Source organism: Anser cygnoides, chromosome 1, assembly GCF_040182565.1.
Source record: "Anser cygnoides isolate HZ-2024a breed goose chromosome 1, Taihu_goose_T2T_genome, whole genome shotgun sequence".
In the NCBI taxonomy this organism is placed as follows: Eukaryota; Metazoa; Chordata; class Aves; order Anseriformes; family Anatidae; genus Anser; species Anser cygnoides.
The window spans coordinates 117,390,952-117,414,939 of NC_089873.1; the positions used below are offsets into that span (position 1 = coordinate 117,390,952).

The following is a 23,988-nucleotide window of genomic DNA, read 5'->3' on the forward strand; positions in this document are numbered from 1 at the left end:
GGGTCTCCAGTGCTCTCCTTACGCAGCTGCTTGTGCCTTGCATAAAGTGGTAATCAACCGCATGCATTGAATAAGGAAGAACAGTCCTTGATCTGTGATTTCTGCTCCCAAGCCCAGATTTTTTCTCTTTTCCCCTCTCCCTGAGGGAAGTCCTAAATTCAGCTGGGGAGGAAGGCTGTGGCTGGATATGGGCTTTCATGATCAGACCTCTGTCTTCCTTCCAGGAGGAAGGCCTTCTGAGTCACTTGGTGAAACCAGCTTGAGGGACATTTTGTGGCCTATGGCATCTGTCCCATGACTTCTGCTGGACTGTCCTTGCACTGCACATACACCATCCTGTTCTACGCTCTTTTACCTGTCCTGTTCTAATTGTACATATATCATTTGTTTATCTGGAAAGCTAAACGTGAAAGCTAATTCCTAAGAACCTGAATAACTTTTTTTTTCTTTGTTCAAATTGTTTTTCCACATTTCGTCTTCTCTGGCAAGAGATAAGCTGTACAAATAATATGAGCCATAAATGCTTTCATTTTATGCCTGTTGTGTATGCTATGTTAGCTTCAGTCAGTGTGTTGACTGGCCCTGGTCCCCTAAGAGCTCTCAGAAATAACAATCCTACCATACTTGAATCTCTGCAGCTAAATCGTATTTATCCCTATTAAAGTATCTTTTGCTTTGTCTCAAGGATGATAAAGGCCTTTTTAATTCTATCCCATCTCCTTCCCAAATGGGACACAGGGTGACTCAGCCCTATGGCTCATGTAACATCTTATTAAGGGACAGCCTAATGTCTGTAAGATGACTGTAGGTTGCTCAATGCTAATTCAACCCTATCTGTGGTGGTGTTTTCTTTTTACTGCTCCTGCTCAAGTACTTCAATTGTAAGTAAAGCATGTAAGAAATCTAACTTTAATACTCCTCATGGCCTGTTTCAGAACCTCAGAAATTGAGTCCCATTCTCAGACCCATGTGAAATTATGTAGTTAATGAACTTATCTCTAACTTCATTTACATTGAAGTTGAGGAACCACAGCAGCTCTCAGAGGACCTGGTCTAATACTGCCTACTACAAATGCAGACAGGCAACACAGAAGCTCCAGGAATACCTTTTGTCTCAGATACCTGAAAGTCCTCCCCAGTGATGTATGAGCACACAATTTTAGCCTAGGGCGGTGTCTGAAGGATGTCTTATTCCAGACATCTCCCGTGACTCATCTGCCCATGAGTTGCTCACCCTTCGTTCCAGTTATAGTCAGCGCAGCCAGATGAACCCTTCAGCAGCATGAGCCTGGAGTGGACATCTAAAATGCTTGGATGATTGTGCTCTGGAAGTGCCTATTCTGCTCCACTGTTAATTTCTATTAATGTGTATTAATTTACTTTACACATACTTGAGTTAAATTGGCCTTTTTCTGCTTTGTACCTGAAGGCCCTGACAGCTCTTTGAATTTTCTGCCAATATGGATCGTTTTATGACTGAAATGATTCCCATGACAAGCAGTCACTACTAATTTTTTCTTCTGTCCATTTTCTTAAGTGACATTCTTCCTAGCATTAGCCTCCCTGGAAGTCATTCGTCTGTGTTGATTCTGTCACTGCTTTCTCATAACAGCATATTTAACTAGATACTGCAGGGAACTTATGCTGTGGGCTGACAAGTTATTACTGATCCCTCTCTTTCCTGTTTATTATTATTATTATTATTATTATTTTTCTTCTAGAAAAAGGCCTCTCTTTGCTAGGCTATCATCTGTGCAACTATAGCCTGACCAAAAATGTGTTTAAGATGGTTGCCTACCAAAAGTCCTATGAGAAGAACACTCCCTGTGGTGGATGGATCCCCTGGATGGTATGTCCCCGGACATACTATAAAACACAGTATCATACAGTTGAAGTCCCTGAGATCATCAACCTTACAGATTGCTGTGAAGGATATGAACAAGTTGGACTCTACTGCTCTTTAGGTAAGTTTTAGTCAGATTAATAGTTAATACAAAAGCTTCTGCTAGAAGAGGATTCACGTAAACTGAGACATGTAAAGGCTTAGTTCAGTGCTGGGCAATATGTTCCTGTTCACTGAAATCAGTGAGTCTGCAAAAATCCACAGTAAACTCGGTCTAATATGGGAAAGAGTAAACATGAAACACTCATGTTCCTGGTTCTTCCCGTTTGCCAACCTTATTCACAAATTCCTGGCCAGTTCCAGGTGACCAAGAAGAAAGCACTTGCTTGTTATCCCTAGAAGGGCTTATTACTTGTCCTGGTTCAGGCCAAAATCTGTGGCCAAGTGGGATAACTCATGCAGCCTTGCTGTGTGCTGTGTCTGCTGTCAGTGTGCTTGCATCTACTCTAGGAGCTTTCTTCTCAAAAGTAATTTAGGATGTATTTACGATAATATTTCCTTTGATTTGGAGCAAGGTCATTTCCCAGGCTTCTAGCTCAATTTTGGTGTTAATTTCAAACAACCTGTGGCCTTGGGCAAGATGGTACCAACTGTTTTCCTATCAAAGCTACATTAGGGCCCATTTTCTCAGGTGCTTCTTTGGTTATCTAGGGCTATGTTGTTGAAAGTAGTGAACCTTTTAGTGGATCTGATCTAACTTCTGAGTTATAACAAGAGCCTACCTGGGAATCATCTTTGACTCAAGATGAAAGTTATTCTGACTTCCCAATTCAGAACTAGCAGGTGTCAACAAGAAATTCCTAATTTTTAGCAAGACTTGTGTCATGGGTGGAAGGAATTCCTTGGGGAAAATGGGTTTCCAAAAAGTTTCCAAAGGGTTCCTGTGACAAAGTCCCAATGGGTACTGGTCTACCCAAGTAAGTTTGGTATAAACTGATACGATTTCAATAGCATTAAAATGGAGCGGAAGCTGTTGTGAATCCTTTTTGATAAAAGAGGAATTTAGTTTTCTTTATATTAAGCCCTTTAAGAACATCTGTAATCAAGCTGAAGTTGTGCTTGGAAAAAAAACCAAACAACTATTCAGGTAGCATTTTACCTTAGATTATATGTATTTGAGAAGATTCAAATTATACCCCTGTAACTTTTTTTTTTTAATGTTTTTTAAATTAAAAGTTGTATGCTTTTAGTCTGAATTACATTATCTAATCCAAGATCTAATCTTAGATTGATTTTGGAGTAGATCTTGAAATAAATAGGAGAGCACTGGATTGTTCCAGCATCCAGCACACTTCTGCAAGACATAATTTTATCTCCTGTTTTCAGCATGACGTTGCATTTTCTCCATTTCCCCTTTTCATGTTATGGTCATGGGAATTTATACAGTGTCAACACTGTAACAAAAGATCAAAAAGGAAAGGTCCTATTGCAGCCATGGCCCTCCTTTTGTGTCACAGGACTTGGGTGACTCAGTTCTATGGGAATGTCCCCAAACCTGCTCCTGCATTGGATCATATAATGTAATGTTAGAGGGTATGAGCTGTATGTCTTGTCATGGGATGCATCAAGAAGAATGTGTTCATCCTACATTTAAATTGCTTCAGAGCATTAGAAAAATGAACCTCCAAATATTTTTGCAAGGTATTTTCTGCAATATATGCTAGTAGAATAGTGTATCTATCAAGAAAATGCTTTTAACAGAAAGGTCAAAGCACAGAAGTGGTTGTTGTGTTGTATTTGTTCTTAAAACAATTTGCTAGAGAAGAAGAAAAGCATAATTAGGCACACATCATCCCTCACTTACCGTATCCTGCAATTGTTTTGTCTCTGTGGCTGTGGCGGAGTGTCAGCCAGGGCACAATTTGACCTGCATTTTACAGTATTTCCAGGCAGGCTAGCTTGACGGGCATAGGACCCACTGCTGATAATGCATGTTTTCCAAGCAGCAGTTCCAGGCTGGGAAAACTCTCCAGAAGATCTAATTAGTGTTGAATAGCAACTTCAGGAAAGTCATTTCAATATACATGCATCTGCATGCATGTGTGCACATACGTAGTGTAAATAAATTAATCCAATGACAAGGCAGAGAAGCAGTTGGAGAAAACTGCTTGTTGATTTCCTAGTACAAGAAAATAATTGTGTCAGCCAGATTTTGAAGGGTGACCAGCTAGTTCTGTTTGCCTCTGTTTGCACAAGGAACTCCCTGAGGGATCATGATTTTCAGAGTGTTTCAGAGCCTCCAGAACTCACGATCACCTTCTTGGGTGGAGAAGAAGGCATCCTGGTAACACTTTAAATATTTTTTTGCGGTACAATTGTATGCCTTTTAAAAGCACCTCTGAAGGAATGTTAGGCTTGAGAAGTGTCAGTGAGTTTTTTTTTTCTAACATTAACAAATCTGTAAATCTCCTGTAAAGCTTAGCTGCAGAACTTCTGATCCGCCCTTGCCACACTGTTGATATACACTCTAGGCAGGATTGTCCATGAAATACTGTGGTCACCTTGACTCTTTTCCTGTCAAAGTAAATCTGGGAATATTTTAAACCATAAAAGGCTTTGTCTGGCTTCTAGGTGATTTCTCTGTTTAGATTATTCCAGTATCTTTGCTTTTCAGGGCATTAGTCATATATTCTGTGAATGGTAATGCACTGTCTAGACACAGTCTTAAATAAATGATGAAAAGAGAAACTGGAACTGCTGAAATTACGGCACAGCATGCTGTTAAACTACTGTTATTTTCTTCTTGATGTTATCCATGCTGGCATACCCTCCATCCTACCAGGAGCTGGAGGGTCTGCATGACCTTTCAGAGAAACCTGGTCCTCGCCGCTCCCCTTGCTTTCTTCCTGGAAGGAAACATATTACCCCTGCCTGAGATACAACAGACTCTGCTTTTCTTATTATTTACTGTTGGGGCAAAAATATCTATATCACGAGTCAAGATACTCTGGTAGTTCTCACTTGCTGTCTATCAGTCCATTAGGATGGTACTATATATATGTGTGCATACACACAAACTACTTTAACTTTTTAAAAATGATGTATCTAAACTCTAAAAAGTGCTGGAATTAATTCTAAAGTTAGAATTAAATTTTAAAAAAATCATTGTTTCCTCTCCTTTTGCCTATGCATGCAAGTAAACCCTGTTAATTACCTGACCCCGCTGCCTTGCCCTGAGGACCACATTTCCATGTGGTGCTCAGGGGGCAGAAAGCTGCCCAAAAGGGCATCCCCAGCAGTGCTGTCCTGGCCTCTGCTTTCACTGCATGTTTCAGTGCTCTGCTAAGCCTCTCTCCGAGCAGAGAATTATTTATCACCTCCTGAGGTGAATCCCGGGGTGATGCCCAGACAGCTATTTATCTTCACGAAGCCTGTGGGAGGGGAGGGAGGTTTTCTGCCTTTCACAGCTGCAGTGAGACTTGGATCACATCATTCTGTGTGCCCACTCTGAGACACCGTGGGTGTGATTTCTACTCTTTGCTTATTTATTTTTAACCCTGGCGTGCCCAATGCTGCCTTCAGCACCACTGTGCTTGGAGTGTGGAGCCCGGTGCCCTCGATGGTGATGGCGAGCAGCCCCCGATTGCTGTGCAGATCCCAGAGCTGTGGATCCAGTTCCTGGACCTGTGAAACCCGTGTATCTGAAAGGTGGTTATGAGCTTCTTGGAGGAGACTTCCCCAGTATTTTGCAGGATTTTTTTTTATAGGCAGAGGCAGGGTCCAATTCTCCAAGCAGGTTTTATCTGCCTGAGTCAGTGGTGTGGTTACTTCTGGTGGCTGGTTTGGCACCCACCTTCTACCATGCTACCTAAGGTGAAACCAGAGCGCTACAGGCAAGAGGCTCCTTCCTTATCTGCCGTCTCACCCTGACTGATCCCTGGCCAGGAAGACAAAGAGTGCATCAGCGTGTGATGAAGGCTGTTTTTTCTGGCACATATACAAAAAGGCTGAAATAAGAAGGCCCAGATACCTTTAATCTGGAGTTTCTTTATGAGAGAACTTGATTTGCAAAGTTCATTTGGAGAGTGCTTTATGTGAATAACTTCCTCAGATTTTCAGAAAAACAACTGTAAAGTAAAAAAAAAAAAAAAATTAATTAATTTCAGGTGTCCTGGTAGCTCTCCAGCAGGGCCGGGACCTTTCAGCCCCTGTGTGCAGATGGTGCATGCTGGGTCTGACTGGGGCAGTGGGGAGCTGTGGCACAGCTGTCCCCACTGCTTGGGCTGTCCCCAGAAATTTTGTAAACCCTGATTGCAACCCCCTCAGCCTACTCCTTTCTATAGCAAAGTCCCCAGTCTCCTTAGTAGCCTTTCCTCGCAAGCTATTTGCCCCACTCAGCTCACCACCCTGTGCCTTTCCCAACTGCTCTAAGCCCCAGGATGGCTGTGGGCTCACCATGGGCCCCTGATAGCTTTCATCATTTGCTGATATGAGTGGCACCACGGCAGAGCGTGGCCACGTCATGGTGGTGCTGCTGGGATCAGCCCCTTCTGGCTAAATCTCAACAAGTTTCTCCTGAGCATGCACAGGCTGCTTTTGTGCTTGGAAGGCTGTGCTCCCCCATCGTCCCACAGCTGTGTCCTTGCCGAATTTCAGCCCCCGGCTCCTGAATATGTTGCAGCGAATAATAAGGCTTTTCATGGGAAAGGGCACTGAGTGTTTGACAGATGCTGAGCCTGCACATCCAGACTCTGCCCTCCATCCCGTTTAAGCCCTGGACAGGGCGGATAACATCCCTCTGAGCAGGTAAAGTCTAGCAACGCTCAAAGACCCTGAAAACAGGGTTGTATGATGAAAACTGTCAGTCTGCCTTTGCAACAGGCTTTGCCAGGAGCTCCTTCTGTAATATCATAGATTTGTCTCCACCTTCTGATGCCTGAGATGAGTGCAGAGTTTTGGCCCCCTGCTCCGCCACACCTCTGGGTGAAACCCGGAGGCTCTGGGTGTCAGGAGGGAGAGGAGGGAGGTTGCAGCTGAGCCAATGCTGTCCCTCAGCACCTATCTCCTGGAACATCCCCCAGCCTGGCGGCTCTCCTGGGGACAGGTTGGTAACTGCTTTCAGTTGCTAAGCACTGAGTGCTGCATTTCTCCTTCTGCACGCTTATGCAGATAACAGAGGAGGAAAGTCTATACTTTGACTGATGTACGAGTTGCCCAGCTCGCTCCCTGGTGCTGGCAGTGTTGCTTGGTTAGTGTCGTAGTTCTGGGTGACCATCCTCAAAGATGATCGAAGTGGAAAGAGTAAATCAAATTCGCAAAGTGCATCTGGCATGATTAGGCAGAAATGTGATGTGAATCCATGCCAGTTTCCGCTGATGCGAAAATGATGACCTTTAGATTTTAGATAAATGGCTACGGTGGCACTCAGCCAGGACTCAATAGTGTTTTCTGAGATTGCACGTGACCCATTAAACCGTTTACACCACAGTTCAGCATGGCAGAAAAGGACCTGGGTGGAAAAAGCTGCTTTGAACTTAAAACCTGCTGGAACTGCACCTGAATCTTAGAGATGGAGAGATTTTTAATGCTTGAGTCCAGTTTACCAGGGTTCACCTGGCTCATTGAGGGGTGACTGAGATATTATTGTGACTTTGGACTAGAAATCAGGAAGAGGCTTTCCAGCAGTAGGACCCATTTGAGGGAATGACCTACAGCGCCAGTCCCAGAGTCAGGAGCAGAGGGTCCTGATCCATGTTGGGAAGCAGAACAGGACTATGGGGCTTGCTGGACCCAGAATTATCTTGGGTCTGACTGCACAGGGTAGGGTTTCCCTATTTGCTACCCAGAGCTCTTGTGGGTCTAACACCAACTCTACTTGAAAGATGCTCACAGTCCCATTAAAGAGTACGCTCGCTGACTGTGCAGAGGGTTTACAAACAGAGTATATGAAATGCAATATAAAAGAGTGTGCAGAGGTGCTGTCCTATATATTCTGCATGCAAATCTTTAAAGTTACACGTGCAAATAGCCTGAATGCTGCTGAGAGATCTCATCTCGGTGCCTTCACTGCTCCTCAGCTTATAGGTTTTGGCAGGTTTTTCAGCAGAGGTGTGGACCCCTATTATTAAATGAAGCTTAATTTTCTTAATTACCTTTCAGAGACCCTTGAAAAGCATACTGTGGGACCCCTAGAAGGCATAGACCATAATCTTAAAACCACTGCTTGTAATGTACTATTTCTTTATGCAAACATGACTGCATGCCCAGATGCAAAAGTGCCTGAAAATTATACATGTTGAGTTCTGCATGCCGTGTGTTGAGCTCTATCCCTAGATTGGAGATTGAACTGAGGATTTGGAGTGCTAAGCATGAGATCTGTTATGGAATCTGCCAAGGCTCTCTGCAATCGGCTCCAGTCTACCATGGATTGGAAGAGAGGGGGACTCTGTGCATGTGGCAGCAAGTGACAGAGATTTAGTTTAAAACTTGTTGAACTGGTATCATTTGCCTTTTTAAGAAGCTTACTTTGCTGAGGCCAAAAGTCATAGATTCATTATTCCCTTCTGCTTCTCAGAATCCTCAGATTTACTTTTATTCAGAGCCTTGGGATAACAGAAATTGGAAACCCTCAGAAACGGCAGTTCATGATAGATCTATAGTTTGCTATAGACCTTTCATTTGCTGTGGACTTTATTATGTTGAATGTGGTTTTCCCACACTGCAACCTTCTGTGACAGGAGTAACTTTTATTTTTCTCCAGGCTGACTTTAATTGCCTGGTTACTGGATCAAGAATTTGTAGGATCAAAAAGTTGTAACCACAAAATGAATGGAAAAGATTAAATAAAAACTACTGATTTCTAGCATACACACTACTTGTTTGCTTTGATCATTATACAGCATTTGGATTAGTCATAGCTGGCACCACGTACATTTTCTGTCTTGCAGTGCTCCAATTTCTCCACATTTAGAATCCATCTACTTATCTAATCTACCATTCTGCCTATCTATCTGTCTATACATTGTTATTAGTGGAAAATTATCAGTTCAAGATTTCTGTAGCAGAAATGTCATGAATGTGAGAAAATTCTGAGAACTTTTACACTTCTGAAATGAAATAAAGGCATTTAGGCTCCTGTTTTGTCACCATGAGAACCTCAGAACAGACACACTTCTAAAATGAGGAGGAAGTGTTTGCTATAAATTAAATGGCACGGTTTTATGGAAACAATTTTCTGTGTTTTTGTTCTCCAAAATGTTTTTGTTACTTAGCGCTCAACAGGTCCAGTGTATTTGCCTCAAGACCTGGTATCTGTCCAATGGAGAATATGGAAACATCTGATTACCCTTGCACGTTCGATGCTGAATGTCCGGGGCTTAAAAAGTGCTGCAACTCATCCAAAGGAGAGGGCTGTGTGGATCCAAAGCCAGAGGGTATGTTACTGATAAATTCAAGACTGCTTCTAATAGAAATGTGCTTATTTTTTCCTTCTGAGGGTGGGAGTGGGCAGAACAACAACTGTTACCATAGCTCTTCATAAAACAAATATGGGAATCTGCCTTGGGTTAGCTCCAGGATATTCGCTTTCAGTGCTTGAGCCTGTGGGGCTGAGCAGGGGGTGCTACAGGTCTGTTGGACCTCACATGGCTTCTCCTCCTCATCTGATGCTGCTGTCTGCAGCATATGGTGACTGGAGCAGCAGCTGTTTGATGCACACGGGCCCTTCATAATCTCAAAGTTAAAGTTTGCCTTGTTTTCTCAGAGCCCGCCTACAGCTCTGTAGCTTTCTATAGCATCCTACCTCAGATGACTTGGCTGTTTTATTTTGTACACTTCAGAAAGGATATTCTGGTACAACGTGACAGTGCTGGTGAAGATGGATTTTAATGAATTAATCAGAGTGGATTCCCACCTTCTGAATCATTCACGCCTTTTGCACTCCATGGTACGTACAAACTCAAGCACTCTCGTGTGTTGTGCATCATGTTCACACCTCTGTTACTCACTGACTACGACTTGCTTCAGCCCAGGAGGGAACCCATGGTCCTCCCAGCTGGGCACCACCTTGCCAGCTGCTCCTCCTATTTTTTGGCCCTCATATATTCCTAGTTGGTGAATGTCAGCCTCATCCTCACAGGGCTCAAGTAAAATTGATCTAGAAGATTCTATAGTAAATTTTTCAGATGTCTGCCAAGAGGCAGAGAAAGCTTTCACAGTCTGAAATAGTTTTCTTCCTGCTCTACTCCAGCTTCAGCTCAGCTAAGTTTTGGGTTTATGACAGACTGTGTCTGGATTTCATGGTTTGCATAGTTTGGTTTTGAGTTGAACCTTTCAAGAGAGAGCTCAGATCCATGACGCTGGGAGCTACAAGGGAGGTGGATTCTGCAGCGCCAGAACCCAGTGAGAACCCAGGCTGGTGGTGAGGGACCGTGTCTGGAGCAAGAGCATTTCATTGCCACCCCTGCCACAGCAGCAGCGCCCCAGGAGACAGCAGGGAATTGCTTTTTCCATCAGTCGGAGGCTCTGCCTCCTGCGTGGATGAGCAGTGGCCATGGTAACGACATGTGCAGGCCCACAGGGCAGCAGCGCGGCCTGCCTCTCAGCGCCCCAGCCGCCACAGGGAGGAAGAATCAAAAAAACAAACCATAACAAGGGTGTGAGGTGTTTGCCCTTCTGGCTCACTTCTTTAAAGAGGGGCCTACAGGAAGGAGCCAGGCTGCAAACTAAACTCACGTTGGGACAAGGGGGATCTCTCTGTCCATTGAGTGGTTTTTAGGAAAGGCATCAATGAACTTGGACAAAGACCCTCCGGGCCTTTTCCCTAGTACATGTCACCACCTCATGGAGAAGACCAGGCTCGGATGTGGCCTTTGAAAGGTACCCAAGAAGACAGTTCCCTATGTCACTCTGTTTTCATTTCTGATCCTCCACAGTTTCCATCTAGGTGTGGGCAAGTAACAAAGGAAACTTCTCCCATCCCAGTTTAGCACTGACAGGCAGGAGAACATGGATGGTAGCAGCAGTGTGGGGATGTTGCATGGATTTAATCCTTCCTCTGACCTGAATTCCCACTTCTGATACCCTAAAAAAGTGAGAAAACTTAGCTCGGTCCCTGTGTGGTAAGGAGTAGTGCACAGTGATCTACTAAGACTCTTACAGCTGGTCTAAACCAAGCTATGGCAGAGTTGAACACTCAAAAAATAGGAAATAAGAAATGAAGATTAGCAATGAACCACTACTCAAAGGAATGTTTTCCAGGCCTTGTCTGCTGTACTGACTCCTAATGCTCAACCCATCACCACCACCCTTATCTGGTTCCTGACTCCCAGTTGTGATGACTTGGCCAGTCCTAAGGTCTCTCCATGGCTCTCAGTACCAGCCTTCTTCCCCAGTCTATTGCTTTTCTCCCTTTTCTTTCTATTCCCTTTGCCAGCAGTCTTTTTAGTTGCTTGACATGGGGAGTGTTGAACAGCTTGGATGCACTTTAATAGCCTGTCTGAAATATATTCTGCCTATGGCAATTTTGGTGTTTAAGCATTACATGTCAAAGAGACTTTTACATATTTTCTTGTGTTATATCCTCCTGTCTAAGCTTGTAAGATCTGACATGCAGCTCCACACCTTCCTTAAATTGGATTTACTATACTGTAACTCGTTTGTGAAATGTCATGATAAGAAGAGCTCACCTTGCATACATATATAACTAAATGTTACTGCTTTCCTGAATTTTCTGAATTGGTGATTTCTGCACTCAGCTTCTGATGATAATCATTGCATAGATTATGTCTCATTTGTATACAGCTGTACTGATAAAGGAATGAGATACCAAAGTGTTTGCTCACCTGTTTTCCAGATTACTGGTGCATTACAGCCCTTGAATGCTTCTGTGCACCATATCCAGAGTAACCAAGCAGAAATATACTCTGGGACAGTGGCATCTCAGGTTCTCATCGGACTGCATCAACCAGCTCCACTAGCAGAAGTTTCTTCTTCCTTGAAAGACATTGTGAAGCGCGTCTATGAAGTGATCGACACAGATGTGCAAGGTTATTTACTATAATCCTGTCACTGAGGGAAGGTTCAGGGAAAAGGTTCAGGGGCTTCATCCCTCTTCACTTGGGATTTTGTTTGCATGACTATCAATTGGCTTTCAAAAACAGGGTGTAGTGGATCTTCTAACCTTTGCAAGTATGGCCATAACCCAGATATTATAGGATGAAGAGAGGGTTGTAGTTAATTTTGGAATAAATAGTTTGGAGTGGAATACTTCTGCTTCCTCAAATAAATCTATTTTCTCCTAATAACATAGCCCTTCGTCATATGGAAAAGCAAAGGTATTTAAGCTTGTAGCACAATCGCTAGTCGTATTAAACAGGTTCTCAAGTGTTTGAAGTATTCTTGGGAATCAGATATACTCTGTTTTTATGGACTTGTGACGCTTCCACAATCTTGCATGAAAAAGGGAGTATTTGTTTATTAACCTACTTTTTAAATGTTAGGTAAATATTTAAATGTGTTTGGTTTAAATTAATTTAATCTATTTATTATTGCATAGTTATGTGAATATTTTCACTCCTGAAATGCATCCATAAGCACTATTTGTCATCACTTCTATTTCTGAATTTACTTTTGAAAACTCCATCCAGCTTTTCAGTGAGATCCCTGGGTAGATCTCCTTCCTCTGCCACGAACTTCTCTCAGGTTTGGATAGCATCCTGGAACTATAAGAGAGAGCTGCTGCTAATTTTCATGTGAACCCAAATAATCTGACTAAAAAGTGATGGGGTTATAACCAAATGGGGGCTAGTTTCAGCGAAGGATGACATTCTGATTTCATTGCACCCACATAAATCTGGAATTGCTTAATCAGAGTTACTACAGATTTAAACAGAATTTATCCTACCCAGAGCAGGTCTATATACACTGCAGATCAATCTTGATGCTGCTGTCAGTATCTGTATGTGTTCTTCTTCTTAGATGTCAATGAATGTTCCTACGCTGAATTCAATGCTTGTCCTAAGCAAAACACCTGTGTAAATCTGGAGGGTTACTACAGCTGCAACCCTGAGCATGAACATGCAGATGTCAACCCTCACCAGCTGAGCACAGGAAAGGAAGGTAAGAAATGTAGGTGTCACTTTGGGAAGTACAGAGAATGTGTCTGCTGGGCTTTGTTGTCAACTGCAGGAGCAACTATAAGGCAAAGTTTTCTGGAGCCAGCAGTGCCCCTTCTTCTGCTGGCAGAAGACACCACATAAGCCATCTTGCTAGGTGTTTATGACGAAATGCAGTGTATTTATTTAAAAGTTCCAGGCTGTTTCTCGTATCTCACCTGCAGCTGTCCTTACTCACCTGCCAAAACTTCTAGCATCAGACCCTGACTGCTTCTCAGAGCAAGTCATTCACCGTCAGTACGCCTCACCAGCCTCCCGGGGGAACGTGATTAGTGACGTTATTTGTACATAAAGTCTCCTTCCTGTTTTGACTGTGTGACTGCAGCCTGGACTCCATAGCTGTCCAGTCCCACCCTGAGCTGCTGCACTGTTAGCGAGTCCTCTGCTGGAGGCAGCTGGAGTTCGGTGATGCATGAAATAATTCTTCTCAGCACCAGTTCAGCAACGAATATAGGCATGTACTTACAGCCAACAGACACCAATAAGCCTACTAATAGGCTTAAAGATAATGAGATAAATCAGTGCTTGCAGATCCAATGCTCTAGTTAGAAAACAATTTAACTACCCTTTAATCTCAAAAATTAAGATAATGTATTGCTTTATGCTTGTGTGGTATGATAATACGTTTATTTTTTTCATTTCTATTTATATTACTTCTATTGCTACTTTTCAGCTGGTGAAAATGTGAATGGTATTACTTTGGATTTGCTTTGTTAGGAATGCTTTAACTCCTCAATAATGCTGTTTGTCCCTTAGGCATGGCATTGTCTACTCCAAGCTCAGAACTGGATCCCATTAATGCTAGCAATAGCTCTCCATCTATAACTAATTCAAGTCTCTTGTCCACAACTAACCAATCTACAGATGCTGGGTGCTGTAAGTAACTTTGGATCTGAATGAATATTGTTTTGCTTTAATTCAGGCACTTTGTGATCTCTTCTTCCTGGGGCTAGTTGAATTACAAGAGGGTGTTCACAAAAGCTGATGGTAGTTTTGGAGTGAATCTCCTACAGAAACAGCAGGAGAGAGGGTCCTGTAATGGGAGGCTTGGATCAGGGGCTGTGGAGCTGTGAGGTGACCCCTGGAGAAGCCCCACTGTTACCCCCATGGCTGCTGCTGGAAGAGGTGGGCTGGCTTGAGCCACTGGTGCCTGGTATGCCATTGAAGCACAGGTCCTGTCACAGGTAACCCAAATTGTCCAGCATGCCAGCAAGGGCTGTGGGAGGCCAGCACCTCTCACTTGTCCCTGGGCTCTGCTGAATGCCCATCCTGGGCTTGTCCCGCACTGAGGTACAGGAGGATCTGCCACCGGTGCAGGAGCTCCTGCTGACCATGGGAGTCTGGTGGGGCACGAGTCAGAGAACCTGGCCACAGCCACCTTGTATATAAGTTAGTCTTTGTGAATGCTCCCCGCTACGCACTACAGCTGTCTGAGGGACTGTGATGGGAACAAAGCCTGACAGAGTTATCTTTGTATCAGTGACTTCAGTCCTTTCAGATGAGAGTGGTCACAATCTTTTTTTAACAACATCCTGTTCTTGTGGGAGGAAATAGCTTTAAGTAGTTCTTTGTCTAGTTCGCAGAGGCGGGCTGAATTTTCTTGATCTTCATCTTTATCCACAGCTTCTGATCCAAGCTGAAGCTAAAGGAATTAGACCAAAGGACCAAAGTCCTTCTAGAGCAGGGGTGGCATGGCTTTGGAGGCTTTTGGCATCCACCCAGCTCGGAGGCCTGGAAACAACTGTTTCCCATTGAAATAATTGAAGAAAACAACCATTTTCCTTAGGCTATCCATTAGCATGAAAGAATGGATGTTGTGGAAGCAGCATGCTGTGGTCTCTAGTTTGGTGTGGGGGCTGATGTTCTTACCCGACCCCAGCTGTCTACAGGAGGTGTGCCCAGTCTGTCCTCATCATCTCAGCTCTCCCTCTAGTTGGTGGGGACAGGCAGTCCCTGCCAGAAGGCAATTCACCCTACCCGATTTAGACACCTCCTCCTCCTTTGAGGAGGGGAATTGTCTCTGAAGGGTTCTGTCTTTTCCCATTGACGTGACAATGATTGCACTGGACTAGCATGGCATAAATTGGTAAAATGCTCACCCCTGCTTCGCCCCCAGCTTGTGAAAGCTGCCGTCTGTGGGGTTTTTCCAGGCATAAATCAAGGCAGCCTTTGCCCGAAGAGGTGCATTTTAATGATGAAAGTGACAAGCAAAGCAGGTGTAAATACATGTAGAGTACACAGATTCACTCTTCCAAACTTATTTCTGCTGCCTGAACCTGTAGCTCACTGGATGGTTATTAGTGTTAATAGAAATTCAACACATAAATATATAGTAAAGGAAATAAAAAGAGTAAACACCCAACTAATCAGTCTAGCGGGATGGTTCGTGGATGAGGGAACCAAATCTGTCCTGACATAATGTAAAGAGGAGCTTCCCCTATTGACTGTCAAAGTGCTTGTTTATAATGGATTTGTGATATCACAGTGCTTTAAAGAAAAAATGTTGCTTTTTCTGTGATGACTCTTTCTGGGATTGCAGTAGATCCCTCTGCAATTAGAAACCACCGAATCTTCAGTGTTACCAGCAATAGTTTTGAAATGTCGTGGCATGTCGAGTCTACACTAAACCATACTTTCCAAGTCCAAGTGTTCAAGGGCAAGGAGATTGTACAAAACCTGAAAACAGAGGACATGAAAATGAATGTGTCTGGACTGGAAGCAGGCGTGATGTATTCAGTGGAGATCAGCTATGAAGCCTGTGGAAAAACCAGCATCTCCCATCAAAATGTTAAAACAGGTAAATAGCCATGCAGGTGATAGTGGCTACAGATCCAACGCTAACACTGTGTTCCTGCTGGCTCTCAGTGCTGGGCTATGCATCTAACATTTTGGTCTGGGTGCATCAGTTCTGACTGGATCTTTTCCTCTTCTGCTTTGTCAGTATGTGTTTTGTTGTTGTGTCCTACAGAGGCTAAGATATTTGGTGTTACTATGAGGATTCTCAACTACAATTTCACTGAAGATTTCCGTGACGCCAGCAGCTCGGCATATGAAGAATTTTCAAGACTGTTGCTTACAGAGGTAATGCTAAAGTATATCTGGGTAATGTATTTTTCTTCAATTTAGAATTTATTTAATGAAACAGAGTATTTTGTGCCTGGCTCAAATGTCCCCTGGAAATTATAATATTGTTTCCTATGACCTTTCTTTATAATTAAAACAAAATCCAACTGACTAAACAGATCAAGCCCTTGGTCTTATTAGCAATGGAGCTTATGAGAATTTTCCCTTACAGAAGGGTAAAGGAATTAGAAATCCAGGCATGCAACAGGGACTCCTTTCCTTGGATCTTTACTTTGGCAGTAAACTCACACTGAATTGACTTGAGGCTTTTTAATGGATTATTGAAATGACATTGCTGGCATTCATTTCAGTGCTGTCCTCTTACTAAGTGTTTGGCTGCTCGCAGAGCTTTTTTCTTTAAGAAAAGCGGTGGGGCCAGCCTTTCTTCTCCAGCCCCATTCATTGCACGCCCACGTGCAGCCATTGTCAATGCTCAGGTGTAATCAGCCATCAACAAAACTTGAGTCATGAACTCTGCTTCCAGCTCTCAGCTTCCCAAACAGGCAGTCTCTTACAATTTTGCTCTACAGTACAGGGCCCAGACAGAGGAATTCAGATCTTGATCCAAAACTAGACTTTCCCAAAGCAAAGGAGGACTCATAAACATTTGTCAATATAAATCTGAGGGGAAAATAAATACATAAATACTGCAACAACATTGGAGCTGTATTTTCAACGGCAGCCCAGAAGAGGCTCATGAGAAACTGCAAGTCAAACCTCCTGACGTGGTTTTATTTTCCATAGCTGCAAATTGCTCACTTTTGTTGTGCAGGAGGATTTTTGTCAGTGAATCTCCTCTGAGGCTGACGCAGACCTAACTGACATCACGAAGTTGGGAAGGAAAAGGAGTGATGCCCATCTGTGTTGCTTCTGCCTCACTGGGAGCACAGCATCCCCTTCTCACTTCCTCTCTCCTCTTTTTCTTGCCTCCTCACTCAGATCTGAACTAAGGTCAGTTAAACAGCTTGTATGTAGGAATTTTTGGAGCAAACTGGCTGAACGGGAGCAAAGATGAGTTGATTTATGGTGCTGCTCTGCATGCTCAAAGGCATGCTTTCAGCTGGAGGTATGAACAAAAGGCTCAAGCACAGAGATGTTTTCAAGGGATGTGAGGCAAAACTGCTAACCCCTGCACAGCTCGTATACTGACATCAGTATTTAATGTTCAGAGTAACACCATTTGTTCAATTCATATGTCTACTTACTTGATTGGTAATCAACCATGGTGTAATTGTGATACTTCCTTGAAGGTGGGCTGTCTCGAACACATTTTCTTGAAGTTATCCCCTTCATTTTTCTTGCCTCTCACCCTGAGTTGCCTTTGTCATTGGACTCAGGTGCAGGCTGGGCTGGGACTGGTGAGTTTCAAATAACCACCGGGAGCTAAAATTATTCCTGTACTGGTAAATGAAACGTTTCCTGAACCATTGTCTGGCACTACCACCAAGTGGCACATACCAGCCTGCATCCATGCAGTTGGGTCTTCCAATGTGCAGTGGTCACATTCAGATTGCCTGAGGTCAGATGGGTACTATTTTAAAAGGTACCTAGGTGCACCAAGGAGACTCACACTTCTGCGTGTGTAAATAATCTCTGAAACGCTTTGAGACTTTTTTAAAAATTTTCTTTTTACCACATTTCCTACTAATGTTGCATGTATATAAACCTTTGAAAACAGTACCACTGTGGTTTTAAAAAATCATCTGTTGCTGCTGGGTTCTGATTGTCACTGCTTCTCTAACTCTACTCAGGTTACGAATTCATTTCCACCTAACATTACTGCTTTATATGAGACTGGGAAACTGAAAGTGCAGACCGAATCCCTGCAAGCTGGGAGCATCATTGTGAGGCTCAGAGTTGCTGTGCAGGATCCTGAGTTTCCAGTTGATGCCTCCACCTTTGCCCCGATGCTTTCTTACCTGTACAACGGCTCTGTACTTTTGGTGGATCAGCAGAACTCTGCCATAGAAGGTAATTTAAGTTTTATTTATTTATTTATTTTTGACAACAGAAGAGTGTTGGTATTTTGATCACGCACAGTATCACCAGCATTCTTCCTGAAAAGTACTTCATAGGAAGACAAAGTATGTGGAGTTTAGAGGGTTTGTTGGAGGGAAAGCCACAAAAAAGGAGGAGCACTGCCTGTCCCCTGGTAGCTGCAGGCACTGCTTCCCTCCATGGTGTTTAAGGAGTAGAGGAGCCCTTAATTTCCACATTTATTTTCCTTCCTCTCTCTCCTTTGTGAGCTGTGGGAAGTTTGAAATATCTTTCTCACACTGACCTGAGGACAGGATTGCTTTGGGATATTTGTAGCCTTTAGATACTCATGCCCTCTAAATGGTTTTGTGCTTCAAGGCTGTGGAGTTGTACTTGGGCCAGGGTTTAGGAAATCTAGTCGGAGAAATTCCCAAATGTCCTCTCAGAGAATAGGACTGAAGAAACATGTATGGAATTTATGTTAAACTAGGCCTTTGTTTGATCTTCAGTAATCACCATTTTTATCTTCAAAGGGCTAAGTTCTGGCTTCAGGTTTCCCAGCTGGCAGAGCCAGCCAGAGCTCAAAGGGTTGCCAAAGTCAACAAAATGGGCTATTCTTCTCTCTCCATGTACTGAGCCCTTAAAAGCTTATTTGCTGCGATTAGGGAAAACTCCCTTTGGAGTTGCAGAGCATACAGAGGTTAGGGAGGACAGGAAAAAACAGAAGAGACAAACTGCACCTGAAGCCTGCAAACATCACAGTGCTAACAGGAACTGAATTGCAAGATGCAGACGTGCCAAAATCCTTTACAAACGTTATTGATATTCTCCTGCCTGCACAGGGACTCTGAGTGTCCTGGGGCTGAAGGAGTGGGGAAGAAGAAGGAGATAAGATTTTTATTTTTTTTTAATTGCACAAAAGCCAGATGGCTTCCAGAAGCAGCACTCTTATCCAGGAGAGCAGCCAACTCCCCCATTCCCTCCAGGAAGGAGAAGGGGACTTTTGCGGAGTCAGGCCCAAGGGCCATATAGCATAATATCATGCAAGAATATGGCAAGTGTAGGCAATGTCCCTCTCTAACACTCTGTTAGCCACCAACCGTTTTCAGCTCCAGGATTCCCTGAATCCAAAGTGATTTCTTTGGGTTTCTCCTTCATGAGCTATTGAGCTAAATTTAAAATTTTGTGCTCCCCGTGAAGTCACGTGAACATTTCACATCTGCAACATCATTTGGCAAGGAGTTTCATGGATTTTTACCCGTTGCATATACCCCCTACAGGTACAATGTGTAATCAGAGCAACACAGTGGTGTTTTTTTAAAATGCTTGGAGTGGGACTGTTGGTTGAGCTGTGTGTGGGGAAGGTACTTGCCAAATGGGAGAGGCCAGAGAGTGCATGTACTAGTGCCATGGAGCACTGAGGAGACAAGATCAGTGTTTTGGCCTGATGTGTAGCTGAATGTGGCTATCAGAGATGGGCTGCTTAAAAAGTCGTGCTAAGTAATGGGAAAGGAAACCCCCAGAGCCCGTGGAGCCAGAGAATGTAAGTTACTTGGCAATTAGCACTGGAGCATCTCTTGGGTGGTGTTTGAAGCCATCAAGAGCCACATTTACCTCGCAGTATAATAAGTCATCAGGGAGAGCACTTTCATTGCTGGTGCTTTAGTCAGTCCTGCATGCTCCTGTATCCCCTCTGAGAGGCTTAAGCTGTAGATTAACAGGCAGATGGTGGCCATAGGCACAAGGAATTATCTAATGGCAACAATTATCTAATGGGGAAGAAAGGAAAAAGATCTGAATCGAGGTTGGGGAAGCCTGTGTGCAAGCAAAAATATGCACACGTATGTGCATGTACACATGCTCTGTGCTTTCTGTTTCTAGACTGGGACTTTCCTTTGTTTCTGAGTAATAATCACAGTGACTAATCTCTGCGTGTTTGCAGAACAAGCACTTACGGCAACACATTGTTCAAAACAATTTTCTAGCCTCTGATCAAAATTATTTGACCCAAAACATAGTGCTCAGTCTAGTTTTCTGCTCTCCCTCGCTTTCTGCCCTGAGGCAGTGAATGTATGTATGTGCACAAGTGAGTGCACACAGGGAGAGGTCACATGGAATTCACTGGGATTATTCATGTGCAAAGCATTAACTCATACTTTGCCTGTCTGCTGGAGCAGGGTGCAAATGGTAGTATAAGACTCCAGAACAAAATCCTTCAAGAGTGAAGATACTCAGCCATAAATCTGGTACATAACTCTACGGAAGGAGCATCTCTAACTTATTCAGAGTGGCTGAAATTAGATTTAAGGAACACCCTTACAGAATATTCATGCCTTGTTGAACCAGGACCTTTTTTCTGAGACTACCAGAAAGAGGATCACAGCTGTGTAGTGTTACCTGTGAAAATAAATAGTTTATTAAGAGTTTTTGCCCCTAGCACTTCCTCTGTTAAGAGTTGAAGAGTGCTTTTTTTTTTTTTTTGTGGGAGCTGTTTGCATTTACCTTTTATCTGATGCAGAAAACAATTTGGATTCAGACTCCATTTAATATTCTAGCTAGTGGTAGCTAGCGGTAACAGAACTCTTCATTATCCAGTGGATCTGGAGGTACCGTATGCAGAACTATATGCTTATGATATAGCTGTAGTACAAACCTACACTATTTTTTTCGCTTAAAATGTTTTTAATTCTAAAAAAGAATAATTCTAAACATGATCTGAAAAAATAATCTGTACCTGGAGAAAATATTTTTAAGAGTACAAGGACAAATGTTAATTTTTATGTGACAGCACAAGAACACAGATAGCATTCTGCACCACTCAGAGCTTGTCTGTCAGGCAAATGACAAAAAAGGCAGACCACATTCTTAAATTCAAATGCTGAAGAAAGGACTGGTTTGTGATGATTTCTAGCTTAGTGCAGTCAGTTGGAGGGCTGCCTGACTGATCTGGTTTTGCTCTTACAGACTGGGATGAATGTGCTTCCCACGCCGAGAATGACTGCTCCGTGTTTGCAGATTGTATCAATGTGATGGGCTCGTACCTGTGCAGATGCAAGACAGCCGTGGACACCAATCCATCCCGACCTGGAAGAAACTGTGAGGGTGAGCAAAAGACTGGCATGTAGTTTTCCTTTGCCATGAAAAGTTGCAATAAGTCACGTTTTTCTACCTGTTTTTCTCACAAATATTTATATAGCACACAAAGCCTGTATAGATGCACCTTTGCAGTCCCTAGCTGAAGGAGAACCTCTCTGAACAGAAAGATGAACCTTATATATGTCTTCGCATACAATCTCTCTGAGTACCCCCTTGATAGCCTGAAGACTGATTGCAGAGAGACATGAGGCATGCTTTTTTCCTTTTTTGGTATCTGTGTGCCTAATTTCTTCCACTGTAATGATCCATAGCCTGCCATCCAGAAGAGGAGACCCAGGAATCAAATCCGCTTCTTCTTCGTGTAGTCACAAATGAGATTCAATACCATAAAAATCATATATGCTACAATGCCCTAATGAAATATCCAAGACCTTTTTCTGTAATGCTATTGCACTTGTCTGGGTGGTCTCAGCCCAATTTTCAGGCCAGACCTAGCATGCCCTGGTGCCTCCTTGTCCGAATTCAGGTTCCACTGCAAGTGTGTCTGTTGTGTTGCAGGTGAGATCGTGAACCCTCTCAGTGACATGACGGCTCTCAAAGTAGCGGACAGCACAGAGTTTGCTCCTGAAGTAAGCCCTGCAACCTCTGCTTCCCCCTCTGTCACCGAGACAGCGGCCACTGTAGGCTCCGAGATGAGCACTGCTGTACACCTGCCTGCAGTGCTGCCCCAGGGCGAGAAGCAAGCACCCCACCGTCATTCTCCCACCAGTGCTCCTCCAGCTCCTTGGAAAAAAAGCCTGGCACCACACACAGAACCACACAGAGATTTCAGCAGTGACAACAGCCCCATGGCCAGGGAGATGGCAGCCAGCGAGGAACCGACCGTGACGGGAGAGCAGCAGACCGCCGTAAGTCCATCACAGCAAAGCTCAGTGGCAGAGGCTTCCCCTGATGCATCACAGCAAGTGGCTGCTCTCACAAATACACCCACGGACACGGCAGTTCAAGAGCAAAGGAGCTCACCATTGCCAGCGTTATCAAATCAGACAGCCTCCAGTACCACTAGAAGTCATGCAGCTTTTGGAGGGCCTCAAGTCCGCTCTCAAGGCGGCCCCAGCACAGCTCCACCGGTCACAGGGGATGCTGGAGCTTCCACCCTCAACGCCACTCTCGACACACATACAGAGACAGGAGGAGAGAACAGCTCTTGGTCTGAGAAATACACCGCAACCATGGGCTCGCCAGCTTTGCCAGGCTTCTCTTCAGCTTCCAGCTCAACACCAAGCTCAGCTGTGGACCGCAGTGAGTATGAATCCAGCAGGGCATGCATGCATGGCAATGCAACTATGTGGGAAACAAAACGTCACTCAGAGTCCAAAAAGATCCACAGTTGTCCTCAGTGGTCTGGGCTGAAGGTGTCTGAAATTAGTTTGTCTGTGCCAAAAGTATTTTCTTGCAGGAATTGGCACTTTTTTTCTAAATTGGTATGTCAAAATAATTTCACTTTCTGCTCATTTGACAGTTAGCTTTATCGACATTACATTTCTCCTTCCTGAAGCAGACAGAGCAAATCATACAGCGTGCTGTGTGTGGCTCATTGAAACATATGCTGCTTGTCCTGCTGACACACATCTCAGTTTCTCCTGAGTACTTTGGCACCAGGCTACTGCAGCAGCAGCCCACGGAGTTATTTTAGAGACCTGTGAGGGCAGACTACCTGCCTTCCTATCTCCCTCCATGGAGCATGAATCCATGGCAGAGCCCCACACATCTCCCAGAGGGCAAGAGCTGTGTGGAAACCCATGCACCACTTTTACAAGAGCTCTAATTGTGAGTAACTGGGCTGGCAGTGAGGGCTTCATCTATTTGGGTTTGGGCAGATGTACTGCAGCTCTTTAGGGGATTTTTTCTGAATCATATTTCAAGGTTAGAGTCAGATTTGGCCTTTAAATTATGGTTTTGTTTGGGATAGGAATGCTGCTGTGCCTGCCCATCACTAAAGGTATTTTTTCTTTAGTGTGTAAGTTCGTGATACCTATTTCAGTTTTGTTTCAGCTTGTCCTTGTTCTTTCTCTCATGCCTTTCACATCTCTCCGATCCCAAACCACACTCCTCTGCTCTTTTCTCTTCCCTTGCCCTATGATCTCATGTTCCTGGGGGTCTTCATTCACTCAGCCCCACTTCTGGTTCCCCCTCGTCCCGTTCTCCTTGGAAACTCTTTTTTTGGTCATCCAAGGGCAGCTCTGCTGCTTCTCCAGCCCTTCCTGTGGCACCAGTACACCACCAGTCCTGACAACCAGTGCCACGGCATCCACTTCCCCAGTCCTGCTGTCTCTGGGCAGCCATGACAATGCTTCTTTTCTGCTTTTGTTTTCTTTCTCTTTCATGTTGTATTCTTTGCTCTGCCTGGCATTGGTGAGACCAAGCAACAGAGCCAGGTAAATAACCAGTTTGTGAGCTCTTGCTGGCTAAATGGGGGAAAGAACCATTTTGGACTGAACAACATATAGACCTGAACTGAAAAATTCCATTTACAGCTTTGCTTTCTGTTCTCCCCACCCCTTTCAAAGTAGGGAAGGATATATATATATTTTTTTTCTTAAAGAAAACAACATTTTTTTTTTTTTTTGGAAAACATCAAAATAGCTCATTTTAACTGAGGGTCATTTTCTTCCATCTGGAAAACAAATTGAAGAACTCTACACAAACAAGTTCAGTTTATACAAACCTGTTTTTTTTTTTTTTTCCTGATGAATTAAAAGTTCAGCCAAGTCA

General features: G+C 43.7%; 1 protein-coding gene across 3 annotated transcripts in view; it reads left to right on the forward strand.

Moving 5' to 3' along the window:
- The first annotated feature begins 674 nt into the window (after positions 1-674).
- UMODL1 (uromodulin like 1) overlaps positions 675-23,988 on the forward strand; it is a 45,446-nt gene continuing 22,132 nt past the window's right edge. The window contains exons 1-11 of one of the 3 annotated variants that reach the window (XM_066979112.1): positions 675-1,964; positions 9,115-9,276; positions 9,682-9,788; positions 11,697-11,889; positions 12,821-12,961; positions 13,774-13,893; positions 15,560-15,814; positions 15,986-16,098; positions 17,892-18,111; positions 21,082-21,219; positions 21,772-22,515. In XM_066979112.1, coding sequence (XP_066835213.1) covers positions 1,787-1,964; positions 9,115-9,276; positions 9,682-9,788; positions 11,697-11,889; positions 12,821-12,961; positions 13,774-13,893; positions 15,560-15,814; positions 15,986-16,098; positions 17,892-18,111; positions 21,082-21,219; positions 21,772-22,515 — 2,371 coding nt within the window. In that variant the 5' untranslated portion in view covers positions 675-1,786. Of the gene's footprint in view, positions 1,965-3,382; positions 4,188-9,114; positions 9,277-9,681; positions 9,789-11,696; positions 11,890-12,820; positions 12,962-13,773; positions 13,894-15,556; positions 15,815-15,985; positions 16,099-17,891; positions 18,112-21,081; positions 21,220-21,771; positions 22,516-23,988 lie in introns of those variants that run through there. The other 2 variants (XM_048071490.2, XM_066979121.1) reach the window with 2 other exon arrangements.